This window comes from Rhipicephalus microplus, chromosome 6 (genome assembly GCF_043290135.1).
Source record: "Rhipicephalus microplus isolate Deutch F79 chromosome 6, USDA_Rmic, whole genome shotgun sequence".
Lineage (NCBI taxonomy): Eukaryota > Metazoa > Arthropoda > Arachnida > Ixodida > Ixodidae > Rhipicephalus > Rhipicephalus microplus.
The window spans coordinates 31,483,148-31,507,264 of record NC_134705.1 but is presented as its reverse complement, the minus strand read 5'-3'; the positions used below and the strand labels follow the sequence as shown (position 1 = coordinate 31,507,264).

The following is a 24,117-nucleotide window of genomic DNA, read 5'->3' as shown; positions in this document are numbered from 1 at the left end:
TCGTGCGCCAGGAACTACGGCAAGCCTTTCCATCACCGGTGCCACCATCCGAACCACGTCCACTGACCTATGCTGATGCCGTCCGCCGTCATCCGCCTGCCCCAGAAGAAGCACCCTTTCAGCCACGGCCCGTTATCTTGCCGTGGTGGCAGCGGGAACCTGTGCGGCGACCACTAGTACGTCGGACCAACTTGTGGCGCACTGCCGACCGTCGACCCCTTTGTTTTCACTGCGGCGAACCAGGCCACATCTCGCGCTACTGCCCTCATCGAGAAGCCCGGTTTGGAAACTTTTCTCGGCCCGCTTCATTTTTATTTTGAAGATCCTCGAAACCAAGGAGCTGATCACCTGCCGGCCAACCAAGCGTCTTCACCAAGTCGTCGCTGGCAGTCTCCCTCTCCTGCACGAGGTCAGAATTCCCCGAATCGCCAAAGATACGTTGACGCCGTCAGAAACCGCTCCCCAAGCCTGTGCCAGGGAAACTAACTGCCGCGACCTCCGGGGGCAAGGTTGCCAATCGCCGAGACACCAAAAAGACCCCCTCGCCTCTACACAAAGACGACATGACAACGGTGATGACGAAGACGACGACAACCACGAGTACTAATGCCAATGAATTTGTACGTGCTGACCTCAGCGTTATTATAGACAGACACTACGTAACAGCACTGGTTGACACTGGTGCTGACTTCTCTATTATGAGACAAGAGCTCGCCAACCGCCTTAAGAAGGTCAAGACGCCATGGAGTGGGCCGAGAATAAGGAGTGCTGGTGGACAGCTAATGATGCCAACCGGTAAATGAACCGCTCGGCTCGTAATCGGTGATTCGAGCTTTGTCGCCACTTTTGTCATTTTACCGGATTGTTGTAAAGAATTGATTTTGGGTATGGATTTTCTGCGAGAGTACGGTGCTGTCATCAACATTCCAGAACGTATCGTCACCTTTTCCGCCCATCCTTAAGTCGATGCCACCACTGAAGAACAACTGCAATGTTTACGTGTAGCCGATGATGTGCTGCTCCTGCCGAGATCTTGCTGCCTTGTGTCGGTGTTATGTGAACGGCCGTGCCATGAGGTGATAGCAGAGCGAATAGACATGCTATTGCTTACGCAAGGTGTTTCAATAGCGAGAGGCATTCTGGCACTAATTGATGGGCGGGCAGAAGTGCTCATCACCAACTTCAGCAACGAGCGTCGTCACATCCAGAAGGGCACCGCGATTGCCTACTACGACGACGTGGAACAAGCCAGAGATTGCTTCGCTTTGCAACCGGACGACGCGACCATCCCAGCCTCGACACCTTTGTCTGTCAACATTTGCTCAACCCTGTCACCTTCGGATAAACAGCGCCTACTAGAGCTGATACACCAGTTCAAAAATTGTTTTTCGTGCACGTCGAAAGTCAAGGAAACACCACTGACCCGGCACCGAATCATCGTTGAAGACAATATGAGACCAATCCGTCAAAACCCATACCGTTTGGCTTTGAAAGAATGTGAGGAGATCCAAAAGCAAGTTCAGAAGATGCTCCAAGATGATATAATACAGCCTTCGAAAAGTCCCTGGGCATCCCCCGCGGCATTGGTCAAAAAGAAAGATGGCAGCTTGCGTTTCTGTATAGATTACCGCAAGTTAAACCAAGTAACGAAGAAAGACGTCTATCTACTGCCACGCATAGATGACTCTCTTGATCAGCTGCGCATGCACGCTATTTCTCATCGATGGACCTGCGAAGTGGCTATTGGCAAATAGACGTCGACAAGAGAGACCGTGAGAAAACTGCTTTCGTGACGCCCGACGGTCTTTATGAATTTAAAGTGCTTCCATTCGGGTTATGCTCAGCGCCAGCCACTTTTCAGTGTTTAATGGACACTGTGCTATCAGGACTGAAGTGGAAAACATGCTTGGTCTATCTAGACGACATTATCGTCTTCTCAGCTACATTCGAGGAACACCTAAGTCAATTATTCGCAGTTCTACAAGCTATACATTCGGCTGGCCTGGTTTTAGAACCAGAGAAGTGCCATTTCAGTTTTAGCGAACTTTGCTTCTTAGGCCACGTGGTCAGCCACGAAGGTGTTCGACCTGACCCGGGCAAAATCGACGCTGTCGCAAAGTTTTCCGCACCGCATGACAAAAGAGCAGTGAGACGCTTCTTAGGCCTCTGCGCTTATTACCGACGATTCATTGCCAACTTTTCGTCTATTGCGGCGCCTTTGACGCGGCTCACACGAGAGAATGTCCTCTTTCTTTGGAGCGAAAAGGAACAAACAGCGTTCAACGAATTACACCAACGCCTCCAAACACCTCCGGTTCTTGCGCACATTGACCAGGAAGCGCCAACAGCACTTCACACCGACGCGAGCAATGTAGCCCTGTGCGCCGTACTGATACAATGGCAAGATAACTCCGAGAAAGTGATAGCCTATGCCAGCAGAGCTCTTTCTCGCACGGAAGAGAACTACTCGACTACCGAGAAAGAGTGCCTCGCCATGGTTTGGGCGGTTCTCAAATTTCGACCGTATCTGTACGGCCGCTCATTCAAGGTCGTCAGTATTCACCACTCACTTTGCTGGCTCACTAACTTTAAAGACCCATTCGGCCGTTTAGCACGCTGGAGCCTTCGGCTTCAGGGGTCTGATATGACCATTATTTATAAATCAGGCAAGAAGCACACCGACGCAGACTGTCTCTCGTGGTCACCCGTCGAGCCTGCCGCTATTAATGACGAGTCTAAGGACGCCGCAATCTCGGGAGTCATCAACGCGGCCACTATTTCACATGAGCAGTGCAGTAACCCTGACCTGCTTCCACTTATCGACTTCTTAGAAGGACGACGTGAAGACGTGCCGCGAGTTTTTGCGAGAGGAGTGCCATCTTTTTGTTTAAGGAATGACGTCCTATACAAGAAAAAGTTTTCTCCCACCTGCCGCCCATACTTGCTCGTCGTCCCTGATCATTGCGAAAAGAAATTCTCGAAGCCTGCCATGACGAAGTCACCTCCGGGCATCTCGGTTACACTCGAACATTGTCCCGTATGCAAAACAGTTACTACTGGCCAAACCTACCTGCTGCTGTGAAACATCACGTCCAAACATGTGCCGACTGTCAAAGACGTAAAGCACCACCCGGCAGGCCGGCAGGCTTATTACATTCCGTTCAAGTACCAGCAAAGCCATTCGCCCAAATTGGAATGGATTTCCTGGCCCATTCCCAACTTCTACCACAGGGAACAGATGGATCATTGTCGCCACCGACTACTTATATCGCTAGGCAGAAACTAAAGCCATGCCGAGGGCCACAACAGCAGAAGCGGCTCATTTCTCCATAGAAAACGTCGTCCTTCGGCACGGTGCTCCAACAGCTCTCATCAGAGATAAAGGAACTGCGTTCGTGGCAGAACTTTTGGAGTCGGTTCTCAGGTTCAGCGGTACAGCTCACCGGAGAACAACGGCGTACCACCCACAAACGAACGGACTAACAGAGCGGCTTAATAAGACCCTCGCAGACATGCTCTGCATGTATGTCGACACAGAACACAAGAACTGGGACGAAATCTTGCCTTATTTGACCTTCGCCTATAATACCGCCCGGCAGGAAACTACCGGAATGACGCCGTTTAGCTTAATACACGGGCCCGAAGTCACTACAACATTGGACGCTATGCTGCCGCACGAGTGTGACGACACTCACGCTGACGCCGAAGAATTGGGTCAGCGCGCCGAAGAAGCCCGACAGCTAGCCCGCGTGCGTATTTGTCACCAGCAACACAATGATGTAAAACGGTACGACCTATGACATAATTTGGTAACCTACAAACCAGGCGACAAGGTATGGGTCTGGATCCCAATGCGTCGTCGCGGACTTTCAGAGAAGCTATTACGATGATACTTTGGCCCATATCGAGTCACCCGACGATTGAACGATAACAGCTACGAAGTTATTCCTGACGGCGATTGCAGTTCCAGTCGCCGAAACCGCTAACCCGAGATCGTGCATGTCATCCGGATGAAACCCTACTTGTCCAGCTAACTCTCGTTTGTCCTATGGATGCCGGTGCATATGTGCGTTTTTATAAGTAGAGCGCCTTGGCTGCGCAATGGGACGGTGCCATTTTTGGAGGGAGGCAAATGTCACGTGCGTCCCGCAAAAAAGACGAAGGCGACAGCGCATACGCGCATCTGCATGCTTTTATGCAGAACGCAACAACGAGAAAGACGAGGAACTCTTTCGCGCGTGCAGTTAATAAAAAGACCAACCCGCTGCTGTTTTCTCAGCGTCTTCAAATACGACCTCTGTCTTCACGCCGCGACAATATTTTGGCTCTTCCACCCCTCCAAGAGTTCAGTCTAGGTCAGGTCAAGTAAGTCCGTGTGAGATACCACTCTGCAAGTTGTGTTTATTGATCTGTGTGGTGTTACATACAGTGATCGGTATGCCACCGAAAGCTGAGAGCCGGTCTAGCTTTTCAAATTGTTCTTTGTCTCAAACTTCGAGGAGAAAGTCTCTGCTAGCCATATTGGTTACATTGTATCAAGCGCCAAGAGTTTCGGTAAGACATCTAGCAACTACGAAAGGAGATACAGTCCTGGCTTGCTTTCCAGTTTTCTCACAGTGGATGATATGAAAATGAGGAAATGTTTCTATTGGCCTGTTGAAAAAGTTCATGTCATCAGTGCGTACCTGCTTCAAGCCGGTACGATTGATAAGTAAGGATAATGCTCTATGCATGCCGGTTTTATTTTACAGCGAAAGCTGTTATGATATCACAACACGGGTCATGCGCAGTTGCATGTTGTCCGCCGCCGGCGCCGGTGTCCATAACCACATCGCCCTGAATTAGAAAAAAACCTTGCACCAATGACACAGTGGGCTTGAACTCGGGTTTGCTGGGTGCCAGCTAAGTATTCTACCACTGAGTTACGCCGGTGCTTGTATCTTGTTGTCAAACTTGCCTTTGGCAGGCATGACCTCACCCCAATGGCACAGTGGGGCTCGAACCCGGGTCCGCTGGGTGCCAGCCCAGTATTCTACCACTGAGCTTCTCCGGTGCTTGTGACTTGTTGTCAAACTTGCCTTAGGCAGGCTTGATGTCGGGAAAGCAATCACATTAATACGATTTATAAAAAAGTTTTACAACAGCGAAAGAGCAACTAGTCGATGCCCCAACCCATTACAAAAGCTTGTTCTTGTTTCCCTATTAACTGTGGCCCATACTCACTTCAGTCATAATTCCTCATCGTCGTCAGCCACTGCATGGACAATTGGCACAAAATTCCTAGCAAGCGTTTAGCGGATACCACGCTTCTGAGAAGAATGACAAAAATAGCATAGCAAATGCTGGCCTACTGCCCAAAAGTTTATTATAAATGCCCTAGAGGGTACCAAGCAAGTGTGCTTGTAGTTACCCAATAGTGTTTTGAAAGGCTCTGAAAGGCCGCTCTTCTAGCTTTCGCTGTGACTGTGCTGTACCTACCGCGCAGGACTGGCGTTTTTTATTCAGCAGCGTTGGCAACCACCCACCATGGAGCCCAACGAGGGGACGCTACAAGTTTGTAAATACTAAAAACGTGCTGACACCAGTCGTGCAAGGCCACTATAACCCAATGCGCCTAGACCAAGGTGGGCTATTTGCACAGGGTTAACCCTCGCTGCCAAGAAAACCGGAAGTAAAAGGAAGAAACAAGAAGACAGGAAAGATAAAAAGTGATGGCAAAGACGAAGATGTAGAGAGAGAGGGAGAGAGAGAGGGATAGGAAAAAGCGACCGCCGATTTCCCCTGTGTGGTTCAGTACAGGGGCGCTGGATACGTGAAGCCAGGGCCAAAGGGGTGTGTTGCTTCTGCCGGGGGACCTTAAAGGTCCAATCACCCGGCGTCGGCTCAACTCGCAGGATTCCCTTTTCCCCAGACACGGCTCAGCTACGCACGGCTAGGCATGGGAGGGAGTCGAAACTCCCCCATTAGCTCGGGTCTGTGCTATCGCCGCGCACCGAATGCGTGCTTTCACAGACGCGGGGAGCAGACATCAAGTGAGTGCTGTCAGTGCGCAGATTGCATGACCAAGTTAGGATGACATTGCATGACATCCTAACTTGGTCAAAGGTGGTCTGATCACAAGAGCAATGCAAAATCAGCTTTGCACTGCCTCCGATCTTGGAGGCAGTGCGAAACATCAATAGGTGAAGCAAGCTCTCGAAGGGCGGTGTGAAAGATGGCGGGCATGGGCGTCAGCAGAGAGCCACTTGGCACCTTCAAGCCACACCAGCAGTTGCCCACACCGAAGCTACACCAGTGCTCTCCCCCAGCTGCGATGCAAGACGAGTTTGCACTCACGCCAAAATCCTCCTGACAGTCCTGGAATGGCTGGGTAGGATCAGTACATCGACTGAAAAAAAAAAAGTCACCACCACATCCACAAAGTGGATGATGTAAGAGGAGCTTACTCGGTGATGCACGGGGCATTTCTTAGCGAGATCATTCCTGTACAAAGTCTTCTTAATGAGCCGGCGCATGATGTGTACGTCAAAGGCAGCATGGTCGGGCTCATTCCGTGGTCACCACTGCACAGTGCTGGCCAAGTCGATTTGCACATTAACCACCTGTCACTTTATGCCACACTGGCTGCTGGCATCGCTGCCGTGAGTCAAATGCCTAGCGCTCACAAATGGCAAAGGTGGAGCTATCACGCATTCTTCAATGGGGTTGAAAGCTGGCAGGTGAGGGGGTTCGGAGGAAATAAGTACCCTTGTGTAACACTCATCATATGAATTTGTCACGTATTGCTGAGCTTATGAGGCGACGAGGACGAAGTGGGCATAGTCGCGAGGAGGCGAGCATGTGGGCCAACGAAAACCAACGCCTTGGGTGGTGGCGCACCATATAGTGAGCATTGTTTAAATGATCGATGAGGTGACCGAAGCAGCGACCCGTGAGTGTACAGTGGCAATACTGGTGTACACACCGGCAGCCGCTGAACAGGGCACAAGATGTAGGAGCAAGCTCCTAAAAGAAAATGGCCTTTGCCTTGGATTTGTCTCGGGTGAATGGATAAGGACCCAGTGATTTTTAATTGAGGTATCTAAGGCTCTCGCCTTAATAAATTCACTTAGTTATTTACATATTATGCTTGAAGAGTACAATCCCAGCCCTGTAATCACCGTGAGTGAGGACACAAACATCTTAAAAAGGTCAAATTTAGCTGCATCATCACAAAAATCCAAGTTTTTAAGTAGCACCAAGCAATGCACAAAATGTCTGGTGTCTTTCGTGTGTTATCACATCCAAGAGCAGAGCGTTTGTTTACCGCTTTCCTTTTTCTTCGGCATGTTCAGCGATGATTAAAGTTATTCGGGGTGAACATTAACACAGTCTAGTGTGCGTGAAAGTCGGAGCGCTCAGGAGTAGCCATTTCTCCACAAGAGCAGCACCTTACATCAGCCAAAACCATTCACAGTCTGCTATGAAAGCAGGCGAAAGCAGGAAAGCATTGTTTGATCTGCCCCCCAGCGCTCCCCTCTCCCATAGTGCTTCATCACCAATCCACCAGGGGAAGGCACAGCACTATTTCTGGAAAGGTTCATTCGTTCGATGCTCACTCCAAGAGATAGTTGTCTGTTGCTCGCACGTCGCGAGATCAAGGTTGTCAAAAATCACACTACTTTATGACGTGTTCACGGCTCAATGATCACTTATAATGTAATTACGCTTTAAAGGCTGAAAAAGGATGCTCGATCAGATAACAATGGTGTGCCGCTCTAATAGGCAACACGTCCAATGCTCGATGTCGTCACTGGGCGTAACTCTACTGCTGGCCGGACGAACCTCGAACTTTGCGAGCAAGAACAACAGGCAAATGCACCCATGACGTGCTTTTTCGCACGCAACGAAGCACATCGCTCGACGTTTCCCCCAAACTCCGGACACGCATTTTATGCATCGGCAGCAGACTCCACAGTCAAGCTAATCAGACCCCACAGCCACGAACTGCCCAGGTCAGGGGCTAGCAAGTTCACGCGTCAGCACTCGGCGATGTGAGACTAAGTATACTGCGCACCATTTTAGATGCGAGCAGCTCATGGCGGAGTTCAATCTGGTGGTGTGCAGCGTCACCACCCTTACTGTGAATGCGCAACAGTTGACCCAAGCACTGCCAAAATGCGCTCACGCGGTAGCACGTTCAGGCCTGCGTAACAGGCTGTGTAAGACGCTGTGGCCTCTCCCCCTTACACTTTCACAGCAGCCACAGGATGGCGTCGGGGAACACGTTTCTGCAGACGCGCGATGAACCAAGGCATTGTGTCCATAGAGTTTTATACAATTGTATGAAACTCTATTGTTGTATCCTAGTGAGAAGGCGCTTAATGAAGTAAAGCTTTGGGCTCGTTAGTTTGGTATTATGAAGTACGAACAGTGCAAATTCATACGGGGACACAAGAGAAGACACAGACAAGTGCTGGCACATTCGGTCCTGCGTGAGTGGCTGTGTAAGAGGCTCTAGCCTCACCCCCTTACACTTTCACATCAACCACGTGATGGCGTCAGGGAACAAGATCCTGCAGACGCGTGATGAACCCACATGCTCCCGGGTGGCATGGCAATGAACCTGCGTGGCGTGCTCCAACTGGAGTGCGGGACAAGTAACGGCAACAGAAACGACAGTGAATTAATGGTGTGCTCCACTCACAAGGACACGTTAACTTCTGGCAAGGTGCCCGTGATGAACGGAACTGTAAGTTGACCCATGCACTGCTTTGCATGATACTCATGGTTCCCTTTAGTGGGAGAGGGTGTAATTTTTTTCCTTAATGTATTACTTGAGTAAGATGAAAATTAATAGAGAAGTAAAGGCAACAAAAAATTTACAGTAACCAATAGCAGAGCTAGTTGATTGGTATTTATGTTGAAGATAATGCTGCACATGCTGTACGAAGTCATTGCTGAAGAGAAAGCAAACGATAAGTGCCTGCTGATGACATGAAACTAGACATTTCATGCAATTCAACAACATTTTCTCATATGTCCACAGACTATATTCAAGCAGTATAGCAGGGTCCTTTAAGAACAAAAGTGCAAGATCTATTCATCAGCACAGAAAAGCGCACAATATCTTTCATCTACACATGAATTTTTAGACCAGGTAAAATCATCATGTGACTGCCACAGTGAATAACTGCCAGTTGATATGCTCAGACTGCTGCAATATATCACACTAGCATTGCCTGCAGTGCATCACACGCATTTTTCCTCTGGCCTCTGGGCAGCACTTCATTTCTAGCAAGCATTTGATTTGACTCGCAAGACACCAGTACAACATAATCCAGAATGTTTGAGCTACGTGATGTGAAGACATTTGAACAGGCACCTGCACAGGGTTATTTCACCAATGTTGATCACTGCTCTACTACGCACCTACAATGTTTCTCTCGACCTCGAGGGGCTCCCTGCGGGTTGCCCGCCGCCCCTCGAGCATGTCTCTGAAGCAGGCCAGGGCCCGCAGGTAGCCCTTGCTGGCCGCAGCTACCTCAAAGCCTGACAGCGTAGTCTCTGACTGAAGAAAGCGGGCGTGCTCCAGCCAGAGGCGAGAATTTCCTGGGTGCACCCGCAGCAGCTCCTCCCAGGCCTTTACTGCACGATTCTCCTCACCACATTCTAACAGCACCTGCACAGGCGCACCGAACACATCCAACTAAAATGTTGCCCAGAGTTTTATAACATAAATATTCCCACTGCCTGGATCAAAGTGGTATGTGACACATAAGTGAATGGGCCAGAACGAGCCGGTATTTTCTCAGAAGTGAGGTTTATAACAAAAGAAACGACAAGGACAGAAGTGATAAGCACCTGTGCATGTCACTCGCACTATAAATCTCATTTCTCGCACTATAAATCTCATTACATCATACCAACATGTATCCGAACTGCACAGTGATGATAATAGTTTTGCTGTTTCATTGATAACTCTTCAACATACCTATTTTCATGGTCTTTAGTGGTTCCTTTGTGAGTCCATACAGGGACATGTCATATAGGCTGAGAGTGTTCGAAATACTTGTTCATCCTTCAATAAATCCAGCTGTTAGTCTGTCCTTGCTTCTTTCTTTGTGTATTATCTCCCCGCACAGTTCAAATATAATGAACGTTCACCAACTTGCCCAATTTTCCGTGCTGCATATCAACAAGCTCTGTTTTTGAGCTTCCACAAGTATTTTTTTACATGCAGGTCTAAATGTGTGTGAAATTGGCGAGATTGGTAAAATCTGAAGTCCCCCAGAAAAAGCGAGTGCCACACATAGAAAGAGGATGCCTTGAGAAAAAAAACTACACAAAAAAGAGCACAACAAAGCAGAGAAGGAAAGAGGCTGAGTGCTGCGGAGGAAGAGAGTATGCAAATACATGCTGGGTTGACCACTTTGGCCAGTTGCCATGAACCATAGAGACGCCAAGCATAGACAGAGCAAGTAATATGGAGCAGCAGCCGGCTAAACTGAGCAACACGGATGGCATTGGCAAGCGTTGGGCACAAGATGGGCCAAGAACGTGGGCTAGGCATGCCGTGGAGACTCCTGAAGAATATGTTAGACTGAAGAGCCACAACACTGGGAAAGCATCACAGCATTTTCAAAACATTATACTATTGCAATACATGAAAGGGAAACAGCACTCATGTGCTTGCATGTAACCTTTTCTTTAAAAAAGCTCCAGTAATTTTTTTTTTCAATTTTGTTATTCCAAGTTTAAACCAGACCTAATCCCAGTTTATTTACATCATAAAAGATGCGGACAACCCGGGAGAAAAAAGAAAACAGTTCGCCTAAGGGACACCCAAGCTTCATGTGCTAGGTACGCAGTAGATATACGCAAGGCGCAAGTATGTGCAAATGCTGTCACAAAAAAAAAACCTGCTTGTTGCATACAAAAAAACACACTATCGCAAAGCCAATGCAAGCACCATCACAAAATCAAACCAGCATGTTACATACATATGTATGAGAAAAAGAAAGGTAATGAGTGAATTTACACTTTATTTACATAACATTTATAGCACCAAAGATAAAGAGTGAAAGTAAACAACTCGATCTGTTAATTGATCAAAAGTAACAGACAAATATAAAACAAAAAATAGGAATATAAACAGCTCTTTGTACTGCACAGCATTCATTTTTACATAAAATTAGTTACAGGAACTGTTTTTTATAATCACTTGTACATTTCTCTAACTGAAGCAGGATGACGGAGGATGTTGAGCTAGTGAGGCATACAATACTATAACATTCGTCGTCTGTATTGAGCTTGGCAAAAAAAAGGGATAGTCCATAAATCTTGTGTGAGAAGATAATGAAACGGAGCATTTCCTTTTAGATTAGAAAGATTAATGAGATCATGACGATTTTGATGAAAAGATTATTTATATTTTAAAGCTAATTTCCAGCCAGTTATAAAGTTTATGTGTGGGTACAGTGTTAAAACAATGTTGACTACAAAAAGAAAAAGAAAAAATCTCAATACAGTTTAAGATGTTGTGCTGAAGTGAAGCACCGGTATATCAATGTCACATCACAATACATTTTTTATTTGAGCCATAATGGCACACCCAAATTCCAAGTTGCTATGTGTAGTTGTCACAAGTAAGAGTGTGTCAAATAGTATGTTTCGCCTTCATTAATACTGGTTTGTAGTATCAGATCTAGCCTGAAGTTGGCAAAGACAAGGTATGTGCTCATCGTCCCTCTGGTTGTTGTTGGTTGTTTCCGTTTGTATGAAATGCATTGTAGAGCATATCAAGCGTCATATACCTACTACACAAGCCAGTCACTATCCGTGATCATTGTCGTCATCTGCATCAGCGTTGTCATCATCATCACCCCCGCCAACAGACAAGCCTCAACATTAGGGAGCTTTGCCCCTAAAAAAAATCGGCAGATCCCACATATCTGGGAATCGGCATTATGCCAAGCATGCGGAGGAAAGGTGACCGTGTTGCAATTTCTCTATTGAGCGATACGTCATGAAATGACGTTATATATATTTACCAATGTTGCGCGCACAGCCATATGTTGAAGAGTTGCAGATGTTTATATAACCAGTTGTTCGCACTTGGGCAACGATGTCAAATGGATCATGCGTATTAGCAACACCAGAACCTGAAATGGCCTCGCCGCGGTGGTCTAGTGGGTAAGGTACTCGGCTGCTGACCCGCAGGTCGCGGGATCGAATTCCGGCTGCAGCGGCTGCATTTCCGATGGAGGCGGAAATGTTGTAGGCCCGTGTACTCTGATTTGGGTGCACGTTAAAGGTGCACCCCAGGTGGTCGAAATTTCTGGAGCCCTCCACTACGGCGTATCTCATAATCATAGCGTGGTTTTGAAACGTTAAACCCCACAAATCAATCAGAACCTGAAATGAAGCGCTGATGCTCTCGAATGCTGGTCCAGGACCCTGCTACATAAATCAACTTCAGTGCATGACAACAAACCACAATTGTTGTTTACCCAACATGATGGCTGTTCAAAGGAGTACATATGTAATGTCTATAAAATTGGGTTGGCGGCAATCCAACAACTATTGACATTTTATGAAGATTACCGTCTATTTGAAAAGTAATTCCGTGACCTGGCGTAGCTCTGTGGTGAAATGCTTCATTGCCACGCAGAATGCTTGGGTACGATTCCAGTGGGGATCCTGTTATTTATTCTTTGCATTCGGTGAGTTGACACTACCGATGTCGGGCATTTCTTAACGCTCGCGCGTTAGAACTGCCCATGTGTGTTCTCGTCCTTCCTGGGTAGATACTAATTGTCATACACCTGTGGCACATACCCGCATACCAGCGGCACATATCCGCCCATGGGCATGTGCCACTGTCCTCCCGGAATTGTTTGACGACATACCCATGTCTTGACCAGCGGGTCATATTCGTCAAACCGTGTTACTCTCCCATGCTAATTTGGTTCACGCCAAGTTAAGGGGGTGACTACGAGAGCACCCAAACGTAAGCGGACGGACAGACAAACGGACGGACGGACGGACGGACAGACAGACAGACAGACAGACAGACAGACAGACAGACAGACAGACAGACAGACAGACAGACAGACAGACAGACAGACAGACAGACAGATAGATAGACAGATATGCTCAAATTCGCAGAAGCTCGCTAAGAAATGCTTCGCATTTAAAAGTGTGAAAGCAAAAAGAACGGCAATGGCGGAAGACGAAGAGCAGGCTGGGGGGACATGTGCAGGAAGCCAGGCAGCTAGTTCCCCAGCTTTGACCTGGAGACGTGCTTGCTGATCGAGACAGCACGAGTTAGGCCTCGCACCTGTAACCTATCTACACCCCTTGTCAACGTTGCAGCATCCCAAGCCAGGGTCTTTGGCTCGGGATGCTGCAGATCGTGTCAGGTGCCACGCTGGTCTGGCATCACCCTATAACGAAGATCCTCCGTCATCACCACGGAAAACAGCAACCAAGCTTCGCCAACACATCGTGACTTGACATCTGACGCCATGACATGGAGAGGACTGCTGCATCACAATGGACAATAAGGACTTCTCCGTCTTAATTTTTTAGTGAAGAGTCTATTTAGAATGCATAGCGTTGCTGTGTATGTACATGTGCTTTAAGCGTTTAGATGCATGGGGTATTTTCCCTTTTCAGTTAAATTATATGTGTAGCCCAGAGGTGTCTGTCTCTAGACCATGGTAACTCGTAAAGCAGTCTTCAGGCCTTTTTAGCCTTTGCTTTCCACAGTTTAGCTGAACATGTGCACAGATTGCACACATTAACTAGCTGCACTCATCCACAGAAAAATGTGTCAGTTTTCCTTACAGAAGATGATCTGACCAAATTAATACATCTAATACAGTCGAACATGGTTATATCGAACCCACATATATTGAATTTTAGGGTATATCGAACTTGCAAGTTCTCCTCTTAAAATTTCTTTGTAGAAGTATAGGAATTGGCACGTTTATATCGAACGGTATTTTTACCCGCCTTCGGTTATATCAAACGCCGCCCGAGCTGGAAGGTGCACTTTGAAACTCGCCTCGCCACCACCCCCTCACAAGATCTCCGCAGCAGCACAGCTCCGCGGGCGAGTTTGAAGGAGCTCTTTGGCAATCGCAGTGCCCAGCAACCTCCGCGCGGCACCATGCCTCCGCCAACACCTGAAACGCTCAAAAAAGGTAAGGGTGAGAGAGCTCAAACTGCACAATCTCCAACTTGCGAAACAATTTTTTCTTTTTTCCTCGTCTCTCTTTCTCTCTCACATGCTTTCTCCGCGTACCCGTTGGCTCGGTGAGCAGGAATGAAGGAGCCGAGATCCGAGGTCCTCCTCCATTCACCTTTTCTTTTATTATTGTTGCTCTTTTGCGAGTTTTGATCAGCCAACTACAGCTCACGCCGTTTGCTGTTGTCCTCACAGGTGGCCATCGCTTCGCGAGCACTTTATTGCTATCGTTATCGCGTCACCTTCATACCACCGCATGTGCAGCATTTCTCTTTTGCGTGTGTGGTGTGCAAGGCCGCTGTGGACTCCTTGAATTGTCGACTTCTCGTGTAGCTATCTATGGCCAGCGTCAAGAAGCGCAAGACCCTTGACATTGCGACGAAGTTGAAGGCTATTCAGTGTGTTGAGGAAGGTGAGAAATGTTCCGACCATCGCGGGCGACTTCGGGATACCATGGAGCACTCTGAGTACCTTGTCGAAAAACAAAGCAGACATCAAGGCAAAGGCGGCGGAGCAGCAAAGGTCCGGATCCTGTCATGTGCACACTTCTGCCTACGGGAATGTAGAAAAAGGCACTCTATGTCTGGTTTTTAGAAGTGCGCATGAAGAACATTCCTGTGGATGGCCCGATGCTGATCGCCAAGGCTAAATGGCTTGCTGCTGCACTCGGTGAAACAACTTCACCGACAACAGTGGGTGGCTTCACCGATTTAAGCAGCGCTACAACACTGTTGACAAAAGCAATTCTGGCGAAAGTGAAGCTGTTAGCAGTCAGGACATCCAGCAGGAGATTACGAAGGAGCCGTTGGCAATCTCGGCAAAGTTTTCTCCCACGGAGATCTTCAATGCTTGGCGAGACGTGAAGACGGACACAGTGGTAAACTGCTTCTACAAGGCAGGCTTCAAGACGGCGGAACTTGCGGAAACCGGTGAAGACAACAACGACGAGGGCATAGACGACGGGTTTTGCGAGTTGTCGTCCTGCTTCCCGCCGTCAGTTCTACACGAAGTGTCTGTGGATGACTTCGTGGAAGAGAACTGCAATGTCCAGGTTGATAGCTCATGTGACGAGGAGGATCATTTGGACAAGGCGCAGGCTACGTGTGCGTACTCCGTCGTTGAAGTGGCAGCAGCGTTCAGCATCATTTGACATTCTATCGGCTGCATGGAGGGAACCGGGCTGTCGTACCTGAACAGCCTTGATAAGATCGAGACTAGCGTTTTTAACATTTCAGAAACAAAGAAGCAGGCCAAGATTAGCAATTTTTTTCATGCAAATAAATAATTTTGTTGCAACGTGTGTGGGGAATTAGTTGTCATTCTTGAATGCGCCTATTGTAGGTGATGATTTACAACAAGTAAGCTCTCAGAGCCTCTATTTTTTTATATCAAATTTTTCACATATCGAACGAATTCGCTATCCCCTTCGAGTTCGATATCTGTGTTCGTCTGTATATGTTTTTTATGCACAAGTGGTACTACAATATCATGATGCCATTTTCCACCACAGTACTGTAAAAAAACTGACTGCTGACAGCAAGCTGTGCAGAGAAGTTCGATTTTTCTTGTATGTAATTGTAGTAGATTACAACCTAAGAATAGGTGTAAGCTTGGCCCACACTCCTCACTATTCTAAACAGGAAGAACAGCATAGCTACAACAGCCAATTGTGTTTGCTTATTTCTGCGAAATAAAACACCTTGGGCATAGTTCAGGTAAATAATGATTTTTTTCATACAGACACACATTGGTGTTGATGGTTTCTTGTCGAAAACTTCAACAAGCTGGCAAATTTCAGCAGAGATTTCTATGTAACTGCTCAGTCAAGTCAAGCACGAACAACAAGCTTTTAAAAGGACCTTCTAACACTTTCGAAGCATGTATTTTTTACATGTGGTTTGCATGAACTGATAGCTGTGGATAACTTTGGCATAGGTCTAAGCACATATGTCAAATAATTTAGTATTTTAATCCCCCAGCAAAGTTACTGCATTGTTGCCAACCGCATCAGCACGCTCCCCAGAACTATTGCAAGCAGAAATGACGAAGAAGCACGCGAGCCTATGATTGGATAAATGTAAAGTGAAAAGTAAAAGTGGTGTGGCATCAAAACTGGCATTACTATTGGGTTTTATTTTTTTATCCACCGCTTTTTCATTGATACCCAAATAGACACCACAGCAGAAAAAAAAGACACTGCAGCTACAAAGCACCACAGATGCGCTGACTGTCATTTCAGTTCTGGATTTTTCGGTTGCGCAGATCAGATGTCCATACCAAAGGTTCCTCTCTTGCCCTTGATTGCCTCCCATTGCTTCTGAGAGCTGTTTCTTTCTGCACATGCAGTACCTTTTTGATTGCTGCTGAAGTGGTGAAAGTATTCCCCTTTGTTGGAACGATGTCACTGCACCCTTGTAGTTCTTTAGGCGGCTTACCAAACAACCCACCAAACAACTTTACATTTCCAGCACAAAGATGCTTCACCGTCCTTGTCCTTCCACAAATTTCCTTGTGGAAATTTGTGGAAGGACTCTCCAGTGTGCCTTGAATAGACTCGATGACCGGCCATTTAATGAAGCAAAGATCTTAGGAGTCTGGTCGCGCAGCACATCAGCACAGAAAGCCACATGAGCCCTCCTGAGATACTTGTCAGCAACTTCATTGAGGGACCGCCTGTGAAACTCGGCATTGTGTGTGTGATGTGACACGTGTCTATTTTTCTCTCTCTCTTTTACTCCCCTCTCCCCCTCCCCATGAGTAGGGTAGCAAACTGGAAGCATAGTCTAGTTAACCTCCCTACCTTTCCTACATTCCTTCTCTCTCTCTCTCTCTTTGTCAGAACGAAAGGATAGAGCGACATGAAGCACCGTTGTAAGGAACGGCCGACAAAATCTCACTTTGAAGCAGTAGCGCCTGATCAAATTCTGACATGTCAGGCACCATGTTTGTTACTACGGCATAGATGTCAACGACACATTAGAGCTCACTTTATTAATGGTGCTTCAAGCCATCATTGGCGAGTGAAACAAGGTCTTGTGACCCTGCATAAATCGAACAGAGGGTAAAAAATTTTTTTGTGTATTCTGCATTGTCTGAACTGAATAACTTCGAATTGCAAGCCCCTATCGCTGCCGTTCTTCCTGCACTGGTCTGTCCATACTTCAGTCAACCCCAATCGCAAGTAAAAAATGGGGTGCTGAATAGAGTTGGAGAGCCCCTTTAATTCTTCACTTGCATAGTGGTGCATTAGAAGCAAAAAAACTAGTTACAGTTACAACAGTAACCACCAGCATGACAGGATGTAACTGACTATAACGAGTTTCTTTGATTAAGGAAAATGAGATAAATATCTTTAGATTATTGTTCTTGAGCTTTTTTATTGTGCCAGTTACATAGAGCACTAATAAAGTTCATAGTTACATAGAGCACTAATAGTTACATAGAGCACTAATAATAGAGTTCCTGCAATCAGCTTTATATTTGGAATAAAGAAGCAAGCCTTTATTGAGAATAAGTTGATTTCATTTTGTTTCATTCTTGGTGAACGAGCGCCGCGAACGCCAAAAAAGAGATCCACCCGAAGCAGATACGAAGTTTTACTTTCCATTAATCCCATTGTGGTTGGAAAGTCTGCTGTCTAGACTGTTGATACATAGCTTGGTATCTAAGAACCCAGCGTTCATAAAACACATACACAAGCAGACAAATAAGACAACCACACAAGCTGGGGCTTGTGATCGTCATGTATTTTTCAGAAGCTAGGTTTCTCGATTCAAAGCCATGATGGTCGAAGCGCCACTCAATCAGCCTCGCGTGCCCCACGTAGACATTTCAAAAAATTAATTTGAGCGCAAACACACGACACATTCACGCACACACACACACACACACCTAGGCTCAAACACGCACAGCACTCTGTGTGTGTGTGTGTGTGTGTGTGTGTGTGCACGTGCGCGTGCGTGCATGTGTGTGTGTGTGCGTGTGTGAAAATTGCATGCTGCGTACCGTGCCAATACGCAGCTAAAATCGAGTGCCTATGCTGCCGTTTCTTATCGGATTTAATATCTACAGTTGAACATATCATTTGTATCAGTTTACCACAGTGAAATTAAGCACTGACATGCATGTTATACATACCAGTCTATGTTTCCGGCGCGGGTGATGGTGGCTGGTTGCATAGAAATCGCTTTCCTGTGCAGTGTCATCGGTGCTGACATTGTCTTCAGTCATCACTCTTACATTGGCAACCGGCTCGAACATGTACATAGTTAACTCGTTACGACTTCTACGGTTTGCCATACCAACAATAACTGCCTGAATTCAACAGATTGTAACGTGATAAAGAAACCAAAAATCGAAAAACGCTTACCCTTTACAATACAGAAGACTTTGTTAGCATAAACCGAGAATTGACAGAATATTTTGACACTTTTTCTGCTGACTTTCCACAAAATTTTCTCGAGTCGAATTGGTTGCTTTTCAAAGCAGGATTGCATTGTCTTATACGTATATTCCGACCATTACAGTAAGAGAAAAAATAAATTCTCCATGGTTCAATGTATCCCTCGAACAGCTTAATAATAAGAAAAAGCATCTATTTCAAGCTGCCAAACAATTCAACAGTGCTTCTACTAGGCAGAAATATTACGCAGTAGAGAAAGAATATTATAAGCTAACCATCGAAACTAAGCAAGACTTTTTTTTAACACCCTACCAGCCATGTTGCATACTAACCCGAAGCGATTTTGGAAAACACTTAGTCCTTCTCGTTTTTATAAAATTTCACTTAATGACAGCTCTGGACTTCCTACTCCTGAGAATGAAGTTGCTGATTGCCTTAACATAGTACTTAGCACTGTTTTTACTAACGAGTCACCCAAAATTTTACGCGATTTTCCATTTTCCGAGTATCCGCTGATGCAAAACATCGCATTTGATTCAAACAGCATTAACAAAGTCATTGACTCATTGAATAACCCGTCATCCACAATAATAGACTTTATCAATGCTGAAGTGCTTAAAGTACTAAACATGCGTGTAGTTTGTTTTTATCACTCAGATTTCAGGAATCACTCAACAGCGGTTCAGTTTCCCATGACTGGCAGGTGGGCAAGGTCATTCTAGTCTTTAAGAAAAGAAACAGAGCATCGTCGAGTAACTACCGTCCCATTTCCATAACAAGCATCACTTGTAAAATTGTGAAGCATATCATATACTCTCATACTGCAAGCTTCTTAAAATCTATGAATATCTTTCGCTGAAGTCTGCATGGTTTTCGCAAAAATTATTCCTGTGACACTCAACTTGCTCTTATTCTACATGATTTACATATTAACCTAAACCGTAACATTCCGTCTGACACAATATTCCTAGATTTCGAAAAGGCATTCGACAAGGTTTCCCGTGATCGTCTTTTATTAAAGCTATCCCATCTTAACATCCACCTATGTGTTTTAAACTGGATTCAAGGCTTTTTAACCAGCCGTCAGCAATTTGTTCATGCCAACTTATACTCTTGATTTCTAGCACCCGTTCTTTCAGGTGCACTACAAAGTACCATACTTGGTCCGCTTTTTTTCTTAAGGGGAGACGCGGGTCTTAGAAAGCCAAAAATCGCAAAAGAATCGACTTTTTGAAGCTGACATTTTCGGAATCTGTACCTATTTTTGCACCTATCTGAAAAGTTTTTAGCTTGGAAGGGTCGCTCTTCATTTTCCATTTCCCACCACCGCTGGCTTGCCTTGCTCATTGGTTTTTCAGCAAATACGCGTCATCGAGAAACACTAGCGTGCAATTCTATTGGCTGCTTGGGGCACATGAAAAAACCTAGGCATCCGATTGGCCAAGTGGCTTTTCCGGCGTCTGCTTCACCATCGTGACGCACACGGACATGTGCCATTTTGTCATGGTGCTACTAACTGCCTGCGGCAGCAAAAAATTCCCGTGCTACAGCAATTTGTGAAGTGGGTGTGGTGATCGTTCGTTCGCTGTGAACTTAAGAATGAGCCCCGCTATGGCTCAGGACAACGAGGATAACGAACTTGCCGCGGTCAACGACGGTGGCCGAGTCACGAATGTAGGCCTAACTCACGTACGAGCCCGTTGGTTGCCGACAACGTTTCTGTTTTGCGGCCTCATCAGTTAGAGGACGGCAAGTAAAAAGCAGACCTGAAGCTACAAGCGATATCAATCTTTGTTGTGACGAAACGGAAGCGCTGTCTTATCGCTAAGCGCGCCGATGCCGCAGTTCCCCCCGCCTCACAAAAGGACCTTGAACTGCGTGATGGGTCGTCAGCGTGGAGTACGCCTCGCGTCGACGAACAACAGAAGGTCAAGCCGTTCGCGGTGAACGTGCTCGCCGCCCATGCAATGGAGGCTACTGGCGACAGGTAGACTGCTTTTAACTACGTGTTCGCAAGGTCGTCGTGGTATCCGCGCGAAAATGTGGCAGTCTTACGTGAAAAAGGAAACTAACACCTCGGCACTCGTGTAGCCTCGAAAGTGATTAGCGAGGGAGCAAGTTTGGTTCGCAACATTTACGGGTAACGCATTCCAGACAAGCTGGAAAACATCGCCGTGTTATTCGACAGACCGCGGATGACGTGCGCACATTCGTCGCACATCGCCGTCAGTACAGTCACCGAACTGATAAGCGGCCTTGTGGCAGACGAGCACACGGCGACAACTTGCTACAGGACTAGAAGAAACGACACGCTCGTGCAAACGATCAGTCCTATTACAATCCTGGTGCATATTAACTGCCTTAAAGTATGTGTGCCATGATATTTTTCACTCGGAACGGCAGAATAAAGTTTTAACAGCATTATTCTCGAAGCACAGATTTTGACCACTTTCTTTTGCTTGTTTGGTAAAAGTGGGCCTAGGACAACTAAAGCTGTAATTGTTTTTGCACAATGTAGCTAAATGTGCACAAAAAATAATGCTGAGAGCCTATTTTTAATGGGCAGCTTCATTTTTTTACTTTATTATAAATATTTTTGTTTTTGGTTACATGCAATGAACTTTATTGTGCTGTAATTCGAAAAGTACTCGTTCAATTATCGATCAGCTTGCAGCGTTGCACTCCTTAGGCTTTCTAGTAATCATATATATGTTAATAACTATGTAATCCTAAGTACATACATTTTTACGGTTAAAAATGTTAGAATTCTATGATTTCTTGATTTTCTCAAAATGAAATTTTGTACACCCTGCATGAAAATTCCTGCAATATATCGGGAACTATTACAGATAGCAGAATAATTTTTTTTTTAGCACGGAGCTATATGTATGGAGCACACAACATAGGAAGCATATTTTGATTTCTCTTGAGGCAAGTTTTTTAAATTTGTCTTTTGTGTAACCACACAATGGCCTCATTCAGAGCTATGAAGTTTAGTGTACTGTAAACAGAAGTAAAAAATAATGACCCAATCAAAAAAGTGCTTCCTATGTTGTGTAGCTTGTCCTTTCTAGTGTTGATCCCCATGCTATTTGTAAATTTCAGACTGGTGGTTATTTTTCTATTGTGGTAGGAACAATAGATATTTTTATCCTAATAAAATAATTAACTAATAAAGCTATAGAAAAAATAACTACATAGTTAGAATACGGAGAACAAACTAAGTAAGCATGCCAACTTTTGTCACATTTGGTTCAAAAATAAATGAGAGAGCCCTAAGACCCATGTCCCCCCTTAATATACATTAATGACCTCCCTTCAAACGCTTCTTCTTACATACGTGTATTCACCGATAATTTTGTTGTCTACTGCACAATTATGAACCCATCTAATCATTCCATATTACAATGTAATCTCACCCGCATACAGAACTGGTGTAAATCTTGGCTTACGTCCTTGAATGTTTCTAATACTGTGTTAATGTCAATCCACTGTCGTCATCATCATGTTGTTCATAACTATAATATCAATAACAACCAGATTTCTACAGTTTATTGGTTTAAATACCTTGGTGTGACCATCTTGCATGACCTAACTTGGATCTGTCATATTAAGCAGATCATAAACTCTCCTAATCATACTCTAAGGTACTTACGCCAGAACCTTTCGCTCGCTCCCCTTTCTATTAAAAAGTTACCTTGAAAACCTTAGTCTAACCAAAGCTAGAGTATGCGCATGCGATTTTCGATCCTCACCACAACAACCTCATTAACGCCTTCAAATCTCTCCAGAAAGGTGCGGTGCAATTTATACTATCAAACTATTCATACACCTCTAGTATCTCCGTACTAAACGCAAACATTAACTTATCCAATCTGGCTATACGCCCCAAAATTGCACGTCTTAACCTTTATCATAAATTCTTCTATTCTTTCTAGTCTTGTGCAAGCAGTGATTTTGGTTGAATAGTTTCTAATCTAATTCGAATAGTAGATATGACATATAAAGAAAAGTGGGCAAGCCTATCATGACCTAACTAACCTGCACAATATTGTTTTCTAATTGAAATAGGGCCTCTATACAAATGCCTTTTTTTGTGTTCAAGGGAAGTCATAACAACCTTGAGTAGTAGCAGGATTTGACTATCAGCAGGATGTGAGTCATAACCCTTAAAATTCGTTAACGTTTTAAAATTTATTATACTTCGAGCATGTAAGCCGTCATAACAAGCTTTCAAGCTTAATAAAATGAATTGATTTGAGGGTAATATTTTCATTTGAAGGGGCTGTCTGGCTTTCATGTAGCCATGGATTGAATACACTAAAGAAGCTTATTGCCTCATGAATTCATTCCCGCAAAAAATTTTAGAATGCGTCTAGTGCGCGCGAAGTTACAAAGATTGCTCGCACAATGCAATGCATTTTCTCATCCCGTCCCAAAGAAAGCTCTGGAAGCTAAACAGGAAAGGATGATTTGGGAAAAGAAAATATGTTAGCGTACTTTCTGAGCTAGCGGAATCACTTGCCGAGAGAACAGGGCAATTTTTAGCTGATCTTGAGAATTTATTGTGATTCGCACGCCGCGTGCTGTGCTATAATATTTGGCTTGCGTAACCTGGGTAGCCTTGACTACCAATCGGCAGCGTTTTCTGAGGATGCTCGAAAAGTGTTGCAGGGCCCCTTTAAATTTGTAGAGAGGCTTCGCGATAGAGCGAATTTTTCCTGGACAGGTCCTTTCACGGTGCAGCATTACTACACTGATGTAAAAACCCCTTTACAGGGGGTACCTTTGGATTAATTTGCGTTTATTCATTCCTTGCAAATGCTTCGAAATTATGAGTAATTTATATTCGAAGCGAAGTGAATTCGAATACCCTAGTATTCGTTAGAATATTCAAAGCATCACAATATTCGCACGAGCCTAATTCTTTGCCTTTAAATAACCCATACATCAGAAGAGCCCATCGCATTTCCCGCCACAGTCACTGCAACACCATCTATCCATGCAAGCCCATAACGTCAAATTTCACAAATCGTTTTTCCTGTGCACAGCATGAGACCGGAATGAGCTGCCCATCGAAGTCGCCACCATCATCGACACCCAACCATTCAAGCGGCTCATCGAAACCATCCTATCATTACTACCCTTATATTAATAGCCTTTTTATCACCCACTCCCTCGTGTAATATCCCAACTGGGACCTTTGAGATAATAAAATAAATGAATGAATAAACACAGCATCGCCTGCTGGCGAGCGCAGTCAGCTGTCGTCAGCTTCCTGACAATGATGTCATAGAGCTTCGACCAATCAAAGCGGCGATGAGACTTGCGATGACGGCCGCAGTACCTGTTGCTTGCTTTCGGCAAAATAAAATTATTTGTGTTGGTTTATGCGAATTTCCTACTTGATTTTCGAGTTCGACAAACGAAATTACGTGTCATGACACTATATCATCTTTTTTTTCTGTATGTTTCAGTGTCT

At 45.5% G+C, this 24,117-nt stretch overlaps 1 protein-coding gene across 1 annotated transcript in view; it reads right to left on the bottom strand.

Moving 5' to 3' along the window:
• Positions 1 to 24,117, bottom strand: part of LOC119167688 (nuclear exosome regulator NRDE2) — a 370,836-nt gene that overhangs the window by 168,919 nt on the left and 177,800 nt on the right. The window contains exon 8 of the mRNA XM_037419210.2: positions 9,412 to 9,661. Within this exon, the coding sequence (XP_037275107.2) occupies positions 9,412 to 9,661 (250 nt within the window). The remainder of the gene's footprint in view (positions 1 to 9,411; positions 9,662 to 24,117) is intronic.